This window comes from Camellia sinensis, chromosome 2 (assembly GCF_055761805.1).
Source record: "Camellia sinensis isolate YWXY chromosome 2, ASM5576180v1, whole genome shotgun sequence".
In the NCBI taxonomy this organism is placed as follows: domain Eukaryota; kingdom Viridiplantae; phylum Streptophyta; class Magnoliopsida; order Ericales; family Theaceae; genus Camellia; species Camellia sinensis.
Genome location: NC_138962.1, coordinates 78,897,363 through 78,911,751, shown reverse-complemented (window position 1 = coordinate 78,911,751; position 14,389 = coordinate 78,897,363). Strand labels below are relative to the sequence as shown.

General features: G+C 35.0%; 1 protein-coding gene and 1 pseudogene across 3 annotated transcripts; both read right to left on the bottom strand.

Annotated features, from left to right (window-relative positions):
• Window positions 1-3,786: 3,786 nt before the first annotated feature.
• On the bottom strand, window positions 3,787-12,669 carry LOC114303637 (pentatricopeptide repeat-containing protein At1g07590, mitochondrial-like). Of its 3 annotated transcripts, XM_082914892.1 has the most exons (7): window positions 12,048-12,667; window positions 9,757-10,844; window positions 7,232-7,259; window positions 7,056-7,142; window positions 6,939-6,964; window positions 6,637-6,817; window positions 3,787-4,203 (listed from the first exon to the last, which is right to left on the bottom strand). In XM_082914892.1, the coding sequence occupies exons 2-6, from the start codon at window positions 9,933-9,935 to the stop codon at window positions 6,781-6,783; spliced, it is 357 nt and encodes a 118-aa protein (XP_082771018.1). In that variant the 5' UTR covers window positions 9,936-10,844; window positions 12,048-12,667; the 3' UTR covers window positions 3,787-4,203; window positions 6,637-6,780. The 3 variants fall into 3 exon arrangements, with proteins under 3 accessions (XP_082771018.1, XP_082771017.1, XP_082771016.1); XM_082914891.1 differs by lacking the exons at window positions 3,787-4,203; window positions 6,637-6,817 and having other exon boundaries at window positions 6,834-6,964; window positions 12,001-12,669; XM_082914890.1 differs by lacking the exons at window positions 3,787-4,203; window positions 6,637-6,817 and having other exon boundaries at window positions 6,834-6,964; window positions 12,048-12,668.
• LOC145814602 (pentatricopeptide repeat-containing protein At1g07590, mitochondrial pseudogene) lies at window positions 9,969-10,524 on the bottom strand (annotated as a pseudogene).
• Window positions 12,670-14,389: the final 1,720 nt, after the last annotated feature.

The window sequence follows — 14,389 nt, the reverse complement described above, 5'->3', positions numbered from 1 at the left end:
ACCGATCTTTCAATTGGATTGCAAAGTTGTAACAAAGTTTTTTTTGTTCATATAATGCCATTAATTAATGAGAAAAAATAAAAATAAAAATGTCAAGGCTCAACCATTCTTTATGAGGATCAGTACTTCTTGATCTAAAAATGTCCCTTTTGAGTCTATGTTTGTTTGATTTTATTTATTTAATTTTTTCAGTGCATTGGTCACTATCATCATAAGTTTGAGCGAGGAGTTCATTTCATTTTTATTGTCTACGATGCCTCTGCTTATATAATTTCTTTCTTTCTTTTTTCTCTTTTTGTTTTAATGACTAAAAACATAATAATAATAATACGCTTGTTGCAGAAGAATGCAATGCTAGCAGGAGCGTTAACTGGGGCTCTGGTGTCCATGGCTAGCGACAGCAACCAAGACAAGATTGTAATGGATGCCATTGAGACTAATGGATGCCATTGCGACTGCTGCCGAGTTCCTCAACCATCTCACCTGAACATTGAATTGGTTTTTCTCCAACCTCTGCTAATTCTGAGGAAATACTTTGAAATGTTTATTTTGTCACTATCCTTTGAAACCTCTCAGTTTGTAAATGATAGCAACATCCCCATTATGTTGATAAGAGTAACTTCAAACCTTGACTGCCCTCACAGTCCTAATTATTTGGTGTAATGTCCGTCTTTCTCCTAATTAAGCTTCTAACCCTTCTCTTTGTTACTCAGTGAATGAGATTGTGTATAATCTCAAGCAGGTGTTAGTCTGCATTTTGCATAGCTGATGAAACTCTGCCTTCTGAACAGGGTGGTGTTCTGTTTATCTGTTCTGCCTACTGATATAGTCTGGTTCTGTGGTGGATTGGGTTTGTTGTCTGGTTCTGTGGTGAAATATTGGGTTTGTGCTCAGGTGTTTTGCTTGGCCTTACCAATTAGTCTTCTGCTCTTTGTCCGGTTGGTTATTGGTTTGATTTGGTTGTTGGTCTGAACGGTGTTCATGGTAGCAGAGGCTTGGTTGGTTGTTTGCTGCTAGTGTTGTGTGCTGAACTACTGATGTCTGCACTGGTCTCATCACTGCTGATGCTGATGGTGTTGCTGATGTCTGCCTTGATGAAGTTTTGATGTTGTGCTCAGTGGTGCAGTACTCAGTTCTAGCTATAGTGCTTAACTCAAATCAGGTTCAACAATGCTTGGAGTGAAGGCCCAGCTGCTGCTGCTGCTGCTGCTGTTCTGGGTTGTAGTTGTGTCTGATCTGGGTTGTAGTTGGGCTGCTTATGCAGCAGTGAGTTTAGGTGTTTGTTGTTGGTCATAGGTGTCTGCCAGTTGTATGCTTGGGGTTGCTTATTTTGAGGTCATAGGTGTTTGTTTGTTTTGCTCTGTTTGTTGGTTTCTCACCAACTTCGAGCTTAGAGTTCTGTGCTAGCAGATGATTGGGTGTGCATTTTGGTGCCAACCTAATTGGGATTTTGGTGTTACACAGTGATACTCTTTGCACTCTCCTCTTTATTGATAAACTTTTTCATACTTTGTACATTTTTCCATCAATAAAGATTTCTTTTACTGATCCAAAAAAAAAAAAAAAAAAACAAGAAACAACAATATGACTTTTCTTTATTTATATTTCATCAATTACTGTGGGTATTTTTGGAAAATTAAAAAACCATGACCAAAAAAGTGTTCACACCAACTCATCTAATGGAATAGATAGCATAGATGATGATGATGGCGACGACAATGATGATGATGATGATGATGATGATGGTGGTGATGGTAAGAAATAATTTGGGAAGGGACATCTTGTCACGCAAGAATTACTTATTTGTTGTAGCAATTTTCTATTCTTGTTCAGGAGATGCTATTACGTGCAGTTCTAAATCATAATTTGTTTTTTTAATATAAATCAACCGTGCTAGAGGCCTCGAGGATTCGAGGCTCGAATGCCTCGAATCATGTTTATGTTTATTTATTTATTTTTGGTGTTGGTTTGGGTTTTTTTTTTTAAATTATTTATTTGGAAGGATGGTTGGTTATGTGTACCATAAACCCTAAATCATAAATCTTAAACCATAAAACCCTAAACCTTAAATTCTAAACCATAAAACCCTAAACCCTAAAACCCTAAACCCTCAACTCTAAACCCTAAAATCCTAAATCCTAAACCCTAAACACTAAACCCTAAATGCTAAATCCTAAAACCCTAAACCCTAACCCCTAAACCTTAAACCCACCCCTACACATAACCACCTTTGGAAAAAAATAAAAATAAAAACAACCACAATTTCGAGGCATCAATCTTTATTCAATATAAATTATGTAATGATAATTTTTTTCATCCCAAAAAGTATAATTTTTTAGTCACTACAAAAAAGTATGACCTTTATTTTTTAATGAACACCATAAATTTATCATTCGTAATTTTTTTTTTATTACAAATTAGCATTACGTATATCATACATGTTTGTAACTTTTATCACAGAAAATCATAATCATAGATTCCCAATCTTGTTGGCTTGAACAGCTTGTTCATGGTTTCTTATTGAAGTACTTAATTTCTAGTTGTTGATTGAATGAAAAGTGCCAGCTAGGGTAGAAATCACTCATAAAACATGACGCAACCTTCTCATATGAGGCGGGTTCAACTCTTTTGTGAGTCTCATACCCATATGAAAAGTTGTGTTCAATTCTATGATTGATTTTTTGTGCAAGTAGAAAATTTGTTTTAAAAAATAAATAATATTGATAATACGCAAAGCTATAGGGAGGAATTCATAATGGAGTCTTCAAAATTTTGCAATGGAATTTTATCAAATTCTTATTTACTTTTGCCAAAATTTCATCTCAACACACACGAAAGAAAATAAGGAATGAAAGAAACACATGTTTTTTTTAATTGAATTATCAAGCCAAATTTTCTAATTTTGGCCAAATGATCTGAATTCATGGTTGAACTTTTCTCCATCCAAATATTGCCCAAAAGATTTCAAGGATAAATCCCACTACAAGAAATGACACTTTGAGGTCAAGTTTTAGTAGCCGAAGGTTTTTAGTTACTGAATTTTTTGGTCGCTAGATTGGTCGTTGACTAATTGTCTGGAAAGGTATTGGCGACTAAATGTTTTTGTCGCTAAAAGTCATAAATTGGTGACTAAATATTTAGTCGCCAAAAGTTCTAAAATAAAATTAATTTTAGTTTTCAGCAACTAAAACTTTTAGTCGTGGATAAGTTTTAGTCACAATAATACTACATTTAGGGACCAAAGAATTTAGTCGCCAAATTGTTTATTTCATTTTTTTATTTTATTTTTTGCTACTAACTATTTAGTCGCCCAAATTCTCATTTATTTTTGGCTACTAAATATTTAGTCGCTCAAATTCTCATTTATTTTTAGCTACTATATATTTAGTCACCAAAAAAATTATTTTTCATCTTATTTTTTAGCTACTAAACTATTTAGTCACCTAAAGCCTCATTTATTTTTGGCTACTAAATATTTAGCCACCAAAACAAATTATTCTCATCTTATTTTTTTAGCTACTAAACTATTTAGTCACCTAAAGTCTCATATATTTTTGGCTTCTAAATTTTTAGTCGCCAAAAATCTTTGGTTTCTTTCTGGCTACCAAATATTTAGTTGCTAAAAATATTGATCTCCTTTTTGGCTACCAATTGGTTAGTCGCCAACAAGTTCACTTTTTTTTTAGCTACTAAACGTTTAGTTATTATTAATTTCTCCACAACCTATATTTATTTCGTGCAACCTGTATATAAACAAAACAATACATATACCTATTTCTATTGCTATAAACAAAACAATACATATATCTATTTCTATTTCATTTTCAAGCATCCAAAAATTTGATATTTTGACGTCAAATTCCATACAAACTAAACACAATCCAACCTAAAATAATAATTCTATACAAACAGAGAATCATACAAAAATCAAGTCCTCCGTACACAAAAAAGAAATATCCACTAGTAATCTATACCACGCCAATAGTAATATGTTTCATGCCAAAAGTAATCTCCACCTCGGATCTAAAGTCTTTGCATCTCCACCTCTCGTTGTGCAGTAGCATTTGATCCATAATCGGAGGAAGAGAGTTTTGGGCTGACCCCAAATCCTCTTAAATATCCCTCCTTCCCAAGCACCTATCTTGATATTTCCTCTTGCGTCATCAGTCTTCCATACTGGGAAGACTTGTCCCACACCCTCACCTGAAATCTCCGTCATTGACGACAATTACAAAGCACTCCAACAAAGATTCAAAGGCTTCTCAAAGTCAACATATAAAATGAACACAACTCACCAGAAGAGCAATTTAAATATACATGTTCCAAGGGGTTGACATTCTTGGTAAGAAATCATCATGGAAACATTAAGTTGAGGTGGCATGTTAGTACACTATTGGAACATCTAAATAAAATTTTATGGATGACATGCAGGTTCCAAAAAAATTTAGATGAAGGTAAACTAACAAGAGTGTAGGATTTTTCTAACCAAGGATAGGCAAATGACATATGGTAGTAGAAAGTAGAATCAAAACCAAAAAGAGAGAAAAAAAAACATATATAACATAGAAAAATCGGGGAAACTATCTACTAGATAAATTTAATTAATATTCAAAAACTGAACAACCAATTAAACAAAAGTTAGGAGTTGAAGGCACCTTCATAGATTTACACATAGAAAGGTACAGTGCTGCACTAAAAAGAACTAAAGAATATCATGGAAATGGGAAAAAAGCACCACCTTGCTCCAATTTTAGGGAAATCATAAATGAAATTACAAGTCTTAAGACTTAGAAAACAGGGAATCAAAATAACAGAGGAATAAACAATTCTGAAAGCAAAGGAAACATAGTATGTACATAGACATAAACCAAGGCAAGCAATTTATCATCATGTGTCTCGCTTTTAATTTTTTTTTTTTTTTTTTTTATTTAACTATCCAATATGTTCCTAATGTCACCAAGGAAAAAAAAGAGAAGTAAACCATAGCCAAATTTCATGATATTTGAGAACAGAAGATCTGGACACCTATAGCGAATCAATAGAAGAGAGAACCAATCAAACATTTTAGATTCTTGTTTATTCTTTTCTGACAACGGTAGAATAGATAGTTATGCTATAAAAAAATATGCATTCTAATTTGTCAAGCGGATGTTATTCCTAACTTTTTTCCTAGAAATAGCCAAGTCATATAGCTCAAACATCAGCCATTTTAATACCAGTATGTCATTCATAGCAATGGGTTCATTCCTTCCAACTTTCCTAACAAAATATTATTGTGTAAAAAAAAAAAAGAAGAAAAAAAAAAGGAAAACAGAGAGTGGGGAGAGAGAATTCAAAATACTACATTACCAACCATAAACAAAGCAATCTTCATCATGCCTTGGTTGAGTGAAGTCAGCATATATATTATCTGTGTTTGTGAATGTGATATGGAAACACTGTCTATGGTTATACAACTTTGTCTATTTAGGTTGTTCTTATGTAATACCCTATATTGGACAGGTTTTATTAACCTAACTTGGAGGCAGAAGACTGGAAAGGAAACTGAAAGGGACTGGGAACATTGTGCTGCAAGAGGCTGCTGGTGGTATCAAAGGCAGCTGGGTACACTCTGCTGGAAGGGGCTGCTGGAAACGCCAAAGAAGTGTTGGAAGCTTTGTTTTTTATATATTTGTGTTTTATTTTGTTGGGATGATTATCTGCTATATATTTTGGTCCATAGCTTACCCCTGCAGGCTGTGCAAGGGAGATTATATTGTAACTGTTGTGGATTTTTTGGATGTGTTCATATCCCCAATATGCATCATATAGGGCATATGAACACATTTTATTCCATGACCTGTTTGAATATCCTAGTTTTGGTATAGGGACTTGCATAGCTTAATTATATAGCTTAGCTCCACAGTTTTTTGGGCAAGTTCTAGCTATATGTTGTGGCTGTGTATGTAACTTAGTTACACAGTTTTCTTGAGCAGGTTCTAGCTGTGTAATTTAATTTATCCGGCTAGCTGTTCTTGCTGTTGGTTGGTAGCTGTGTATATAGATTTTGACGCGTTCGGGCCTGGGGCATGCCCCTTGTAATCTTGTAAATTCTTTGTCTTTAATTTATGACTTATTCACACACCCCCCCCCCCCCCCCCCCTCCCCCCCCAAAAAAAAAAGAAAAAAAAGAAAAAAAAGAAGAAGAGAGAATTAAATGTATCACACAAAACCATTGTCGAAGAACAACTAGGTAATAAAACATGCAAGATCGATTGATCATATTCTTTCCTCTGAATAGAACTTTTGAGTCCACAAGCTTCCACATATCAAATTCACTTCATAAGGACAAGTTTAATCTAAATCTGAGTTTATAACATTGAATGTGGGTATCAAATTTCCTAATAAGAGAATACGTACAATAAGGTACTAGATATAGTATTTAAAATTTGTACGTCACATATAGGATACGGATACGGTGGAGATAAGGGAAAAATTTATATTTTTTCTATATTTTATATCTATAATGTAAATGAATATTACATCCATAAACAATTAAAGATATTTTTATGTGCTATGTATAGCATATCAGCTACTAATGTTACGTAACAAAGACTAAAAGCATCGCTAGAAGTTGTAGAAGGGGAGTGGAAATACCTATGGAAACTGATAATTTCGAAACCTTGAAACATCAGCAATCCACTTTACTGTACGACTCCCCAAGTCAGATGAAAATTCCTACCAAAGGAATGCACTAGAGACTTGCAAGCTCAATCAACCAACAAATATTTTCATTGGTAATTAATAATGTGCCCAGACCTGATCTCGACATGTCACTCTGCAAAAAAAAAAAAAAAAGTGTCAACCAAAAGAGAAAGATCGGAAGAAAAAAAAAAAAAAGTTATACAAAAGAGTAACAAGGTTTTAATAATTGAGATAGAGTAGTAATGTAAGCTAACCTGTTACCAGTCCAGTTGTGAAAATACTACAACATACACAAGAAATAAGACTCAAATTAATACAAATTAAAAAAAATATATCTAAGTTTCTTGCTTCTTATGGGACAAATGATACACCTCATGGCCAATAACTCCAAAAATTGAAGCATAATCTGCATTTGTAGCAGTTTCTGGAGATGCCAAAACAAGCTTGGAATTGAATATCTGTCAACAACCAAGTCAGACAAACTTCAATCAAATGAAATGCATGGTAGATGGAAATAAAGAGTCAAAAATAAATTCACGAAGCATACATTCAAGCTTTTGTTTTCCATGGCTCCCCTGAAACCAATACATGAAATAATTAGTAATTTAAAAGCGGAAAATCACAAAGCACATCAAATATTAAGGAAAATGACATACGTGAGAAGCATTGAATATGTTGAGACTTACATGTTAAAATCTGGAATAGCAACAATATTGAAGAGATCTAGGTCATACTGATAACCAATATAGAGAAAACATAACCCATTAAGTAGCAATTTAACTTGAAATTCAGTAACTAATATGATGAACTGACAATGATGGATGATGATGACAGAAGTGACAAAATTCTGTTATTTTTTGACAAGTAAACAATGAAAGATTATATGACAAATACACCCTTCAATCCCAGATAGCAAAATTTATATCTAGTCAAAAGTTAGCCAATAGAAAATTAATCCTAAAGAATGGCAATATAAGAGTTACATTGAGATGTATCTCCTAAAGTAGGAAAACATACATCCGTCTCAAGGCTATTCTCTGCTTCAACAATAGCAGCACCAACAGTGGCCCCAGAAGGCATACGTGCAGCCTTTTGAGCCCTGACATGAGTTTGTTTATTGTCATATGATCCAAACTGCTTTTGACTTTCATTTCTAGCAGACATTGAGTTCAGTGAACTGTAATTGGAACCAGTCTGCTGATATGGTTAGGGGGAGGACCCGAACAAGAGAGAGCCAGCTCCTAAACCCCCCAAAGTAGAAAACACAATCGCAGGGACCCTAAATTTTTCCTTGATAAACTCAAATGTCTCACTGAACCCAAATTTTTCCCCCAACAAAAACAAAGAGAATTACAAAATTAGCTAGACAATCTACCAATGCAACTCCAAATTTGTTGCAATTTGAAGAAATTAAACCAAAAACAAGCTAAACAGGAAAGTAAACTAAATAAATCATATAAACCCTAGAGCAAGAGTGAGAAATGGGAAAATAGAGGAAGGGGGGGGGGGGGGAGAGAGAGAGAGAGAGAGAACCTACCAGTTTGTATTGCGGCGGTGGCGGTGTGATTTGTAGGGGTGGGGGTGGCAGTGGCGGTGGCAATGTGCAACTTATGGTGAGCAACGGTGGTGAGCGACTGCAGCGAGGTGAGGTTTGGTGGTGACTGGATCTCTATGTGTGTGTGTGTGTGAGAGAGAGAGAGAGAGAGAGAGAGAAAAGGGAAGAACCCTTGTTTTCAAAAATACTGAAAAGAACTGGGCGCCAATCTTTGGATGTTTCCCTCTAAAATTTTATATACCTTTGACGACTAAACTTGTTGTTTGTCACCAAAAGTTAATTTATAACGACTAATTTATTTCGTAGCCAAACATTTAACTAACAGCGACTAATATTTTAGTCGCCAAAAGTAACCATTTTGGCGACTAAACATATTTTCGTCACCGAAAAGAAATATTCACCGACCAAATTTTTCATCACCAAAGATGAAAGTAAAATTTATACTTTTTATTTGGTGGCTAAATTATTTTAGTAGGTAAAAATTACCTTATATTTTAGTCACTGAAAATAAATATTTGCCGACCAAAACTTTGGTCGCCAAAGTTTAATAGCAAACATTATGCTAACTTTTTAGCAACTAAATTTATTTTAGTAGCCAAAAACTTGTATACCACGACTAATAAAAATTTTAGTAGCCTATAACATGATCTAATGCCGACTAAAACAATTATTAGTCGCCTACTGTGCCATATTTAGCGACTAATTCTTTTTTAGTTGCCAATAATTAAGATACTGCTACTAAAAAAAATTAGTAGCTAAAACCATATTCAACGGCAACCAATGTAATTTTTAGTCACCTATTCTACAACTTTTGGCGACTAAAAAAAGTTTAGTCACCAAATTTGGTCGCTAAAAGTGGAAATTGTTGTAGTGTCCAAATTTCACCAAATATAAAGCAATATCAAGCGAACAACAATCTCATTCTTCTTACTAGCTGCATACATACAATCACAAACTGTCATAACTTTTGAGCCTGTCAAACAGGTCACAGAAAGGCAAACATAACTGAACATGTATATGCCACTTCCATCTGTACTCAGCAAAAGATTGTTGTCAAGAAAAACATGCAGTGTCAACAAGCAAATAAATTGCTAAAAACAAAAAACAAAGAAAATAAAATTGTGTACACTAGGTAATATACATGGATGTGCATGATGCTTTTAAGTTCCGAGAGAATGCAAAGGTTTTATAACTTCAAAAAGATTTTTAAGGGTGGATAGCAACTCAATCTGAGCTTTCTTGTAAAACCCTCCTGCAGAATGATATCCTAATTTCATCCATCTCTTCCATGTTCATTTTCTTCAACACACAACATAAATACAATAAACTGAAAAAATTCAACTTAACCAATCATAACAATACACAATTAGGCTCGAAACTGCTCAATAAGTTTAAAGAGGCTATAGGTCTTGGAATCTGGCCTAGACCCTCCCAGAATCATCCTTTTCAAAAGATTTGGATCATAAATCTTGGCCTTGACATAAGCCTTAATCAAGGTATTGTACACAAAAGTATACCTAGTATAATTTGCTTTCTTCAATTCTTCAAAGAGCTTCTCAGCATTCTCTATGTCACCATTCTCAGCAAAAATTTCAACTATTGAAAGAGTAATCTCCAGCCACGAGGTTGATTTCCTGATCCTGGTACTTGCTGACAAATCATTGCCCGAATCTAGTGTTTTTAGAGCTTCCTTCATTAATCCTTCTTTCAAGCAACCAAGAGCAAGGTGTCAATATGTTATTGCATTCAGTTTGCATCCATTTTGCTCCATTTCTTTACACAGCTTAGTAGCTTTAGTAATAAACTCGAGTCTGCTATAAACAGCTATCATTGAATTGAATTGCTTAGTTGATTTCAATCCTTTCTTTGACTTCATTTCCAACCAAAGCTGTTCAGCATGACTTAGTCCCCCCATCCTGCCGAATGCTTCAATCGCCACCACAAAACTCTTAGACCTGACATGAGGAAGTTCTTGCAAAATACCCCAAGTTCGTTCTATCTCCTTCTCCTTTACCAAATATCATACAATAGAAGGACATCCAATGTTGACCAGTTATTTTTGCTGACTTCTCGACTGCTTCAACATAGGATTCACAAACGGTGTACAGTCTTGCCACGGCATGTGCAGTTGCTAATATGCAGAAAAATATCTCTTTTGGCTCAACTTGTGCTCTCTTCATGTCACCAAATACCTTAACCAATCCTTCAATATTGTGTTGATTAGCTTCAATTTTCATCAGAATGTTGTATGTGGAAACATGCGGATCCACCTTATCAGCCCTCATTGGCCTAAGGATTCTTGAGATGGCTTTCCTACGGTTCGGCGAAGAATGAAGGATAATGAGGCGGTTGAAAATCAAGTGTGAAATGGGATGACGTAGTTCCCTCATTTTCTTCATGGATGCAAGTGAAAGACTTATCATGCCTTTATCCAAGCATGCAATAACAAGATTATTGTATAGCAACTCATTTTGGAATTCGGGTGAGATGCAAGAAAAAGTTTCTCCCCTTGTGATACCCCGTGAAGCTTAGTTCTGAATTCTAATAGATATGAGTAGTCTAATTCCTTTGGCCTGTAGGGCCTCTCCCTGACCCATTCCATCACCTGTTAAAAGTTACAGATAGATAGATGCTCAAGCTTAGACATAATAAAACCCAAATTCTTCTTTTGTCATCATAGTGATCAAGACTTCATAAAGGGATATTAAACACCATTTAAAATGCAGAAGAGGATTCTTTCTCAAATTTACTATAAAATGTACAACAAGAATCAGTACTAAATTCTTGAACTAAAATCCAATACAAACTAATAAGATGGGAATTCTAAAAAACTACAGCAATGATGGTTTGTCTCTTCATCAAAATAAAAGTTGCAAGTTAGACCACATGTTTGAAAATCAAAGTGAAGATCACGCTTTGGTCTCAAAACAATGATGAATATGATGAGGCTGAGTTGTACAGAATATTGGGCAGTCCACAAGATGACCCAGAAATCCAACAAGATGTCAAGTTTTCCTTTCATAAACTATTGGAGAAGACCCACAAAATCAATTACAGTGGCAATGCAGTTTGTCAATACATTTCACTACAACATAATGCGTACAAGGTTAAGTCAATGGAGAAGAACATTCCCTGCATTTCACCTCATTATGCAACTGGCACAATTCTTTCAAGCATATATACAAACAGATACTGAGCTTATATGCTTTGTACACTTATTAAGCCAAAGAACCAACACCATACACCATTGCCTTAACAGCCAAACATAACACTGCCCACCGTAGATGTAAGCTTCATATGTATACATATATATGGCCTCGTTTGGAAACTTGGCTATTTTAGTTGATTTTTTGGCTATTTTATAAGATGAAAAAAAGTTATGTTCAAGATGATTTGTGAATTTTTTTGTAGTTGAATAAATAGTTGTGAGAGAAAATGTGATTGATTGATGTGTAAAATGTGATATTTTGTCATATTAACTATTTTAGTCCTTTTTATCTTTATTGGCTATTTTAGCTAACAAAGCTATTCCCAAACAGGGCCATATACTAATCAAAAAAAAAAAAAAAAAAAAAAAAAAAAAAAAAAAACAGGGGCCATATATGTAAGTTGAACATTGCCTGCATTTCACCTTATTATGCAACTGGCACAATTTTTTGAAGCATATAAACAAACAGATACTGAGCATAGTTTCTTTGCACGCTTTTAACATAAAAAGAACCAACACGATTGCCTAAAAAGCTAAAAATAACACTACCCACCATTGATATATGCGCCATATATATATAAAGGAAGAGAAAAGAGCGACCTCGAGAGCGCGTTTGTTGAAATGGAGCTTCCTGAAACGGTTGATGGTGTGAAAGACATGGGCTCTGTGAATGGGAAATCCGTCACCCATCCAGCTCTGGAAGGCAGACCCAACAGGCTCTGTTCTTGGGAGCTTCTCAATCCTCCAACACAAGCCCTTGGGTTCTTCTTCTGAACTCTCATTATCAGAGGAAAAATTATTATTAGGAGGGGTGAGAGTGGCGAAGGTGAAACTTGAAGAATGCAATTGGGTGGTGGCAGAGAAAGAGATGGGAAGAGGTCCATCCAAAGACCCTTCCCTGAAACAGAAGGGCCACTGATTTCATGCTTAACAATTACCAAAACCTAATCATCATAAAAGCCAATTGTTTGGGAGTTGGAATTCATTTTGTTCATTCTTTCATGGAATCATACAAACCAAGTAAGAAATTTCGGGGATGTGGGTGTAATTTTGATTGGCAGATGAAGCTAATTTTTTATTTATTTTTTGATTGATTTTATTTTATTTTTTTTATTTTTTATTTTTTTTGCATGAGTGACTTTCATTGGCAAACTTATGAGATAGATTATTGGAATTATCAACGTGAATATGAATTAAAACTCAATCAAATTAAAACTCATAAAAAGATACGAAGAAGTATAGAGAGATGAAGTGGCACTTTACCACTAAAACCTTTGTTTTGGAGCTCAAAAATTTTAATATTTTAAGATTTTTTTTTTAATTTTTTAAATACAACTAACATAAATACAGTTAAAAAGTATAATATTTATTTTAAAAAAAAATCTTTAAAGAATTTATCAAATACAAAAAACACAAAAATTCAGTTCATTTTCATATTCTTGTATATTTACTGAATTTTTTACAATTTGTTTTCACAAATATTTACTTTTGAGTGCATCTAAGTTATGTACATTTAGAAAATAAAAATTTATCATTGTATCACCAACTTTTTTTTGACTATTATATATCTAACAAAAAATAAACATATAAATATAAACTAGAAACTCCAAAATGCTACGATCATAAAAATATTGTATATATCATGGGTTAATATCTTCAATTAAAAATAATAATAATACTTAAATCTGCATCATAAAAATTGATAAAGCAATTGAAACAAATGTTAATGTTGCAATATTGAAGAAGATATTGAAATCTTTTGAAAGTATAGTTGCTATGATTATTTATAGTTTTTGTATTAACAACATGTGCTGTACGGTTTTTTTTTTTTTTTTTAAATGATTACATCTATACTATATATATAGGTACATAATTGAGAGGGTAATTTTTGTAAAAATTGGGCCGAGCTGGGAGATGGTCATTATGGCCCACAATACGAAGGGCTGAGTAAAAAAGGCCATAAAGTTACTCCGGCCCAAGAGAGGTACAGAATTACTCCGGGCGGAAATAAATGTAATGTTACTCCAGTCCGGAAGCGACTTGGAGTTAGGCCGGTCTCAGGGTTAGTCCAGTCATGGCGTATTGTGGTTAGATCGGTCAGAACCTTCCTACTCGGTAGCTCGGTCTAAACACACCATGATTTGTACATGAGAGAACCGAGATAAGGAGCAGTAAAAGAAAGAACCGAACTAAGGATAGTTCGGCCTACTCTGCGGCTCAGCATAGCCATGATTACTTCGGTCATGTTGGAGTTCGGCCATGGTAAAAACCATCTCACTTGGTTTAAGCAGTGAGGGGGGTGTTAAAGGATAAGCATTATCTTTTAGGAGTATGAATCCTAGCAGGACTCTGCATGGAGAAGTAGAAGTCCTACTAGGATTGTGCCACACGAAACCTAGAAAAGCTCACAAAACATCACCTTTGGGAAGGTAACACACAACTTTGCTTTCTGAACATACAGAGCTTTTGTCTATTTGTCAAGCTGACTGACTTAGGCATCGGAGAGGTTTCCGGTACACATCCGCCGGCTAGCTCACGTTTGTGTTTTCAGGTGATAAAGCGACGACGTACAGAGGAGCGCAGACTTGATCAACAGGATTATACGAGAAGGTTAATTTCTTTCCCGTACAATTGGCGCCGTCTGTGGGAAAAACAGACAGGACAAAACCTCTTGATTAAGCTTCTCCTCTTCAGAAACAATGGCGCACATTGAAGAATTGCCACAGTCCGCCATCGACGGGCAAACTCCAGATGGGGGCACAAGGCATGAATGATTACCTCCTATCCCTCCCATGGCGGACTTGGAGCCCCAACGTCATAACTCCATGAGAGATACTAGGGGGAGGCGGACTCACAGCCCCCGTCACTCTCGTTCACAAAGTCCTGACAGGCAAAGACGGAGGATTGATCATCAAGCTCTGGAAGACCGCGTGAAGGAGCAA

Bases quoted from the DNA above. Each gene is read 5' to 3' on its own strand.
- LOC114303637 (XM_082914891.1), bottom strand. From the start codon at position 9,935: ATGAAGGAAGCTCTAAAAACACTAGATTCGGGCAATGATTTGTCAGCA. The intron at 7,143-7,231 runs GTATGCTTCGTG...GGTTGTTGACAG, and splicing joins TGGAAAACAAAAGCTTGAAT to ATATTCAATTCCAAGCTTGT. The intron at 6,965-7,055 runs GTGTATCATTTG...TGTATGTTGTAG, and splicing joins TTGGAGTTATTGGCCATGAG to TATTTTCACAACTGGACTGG.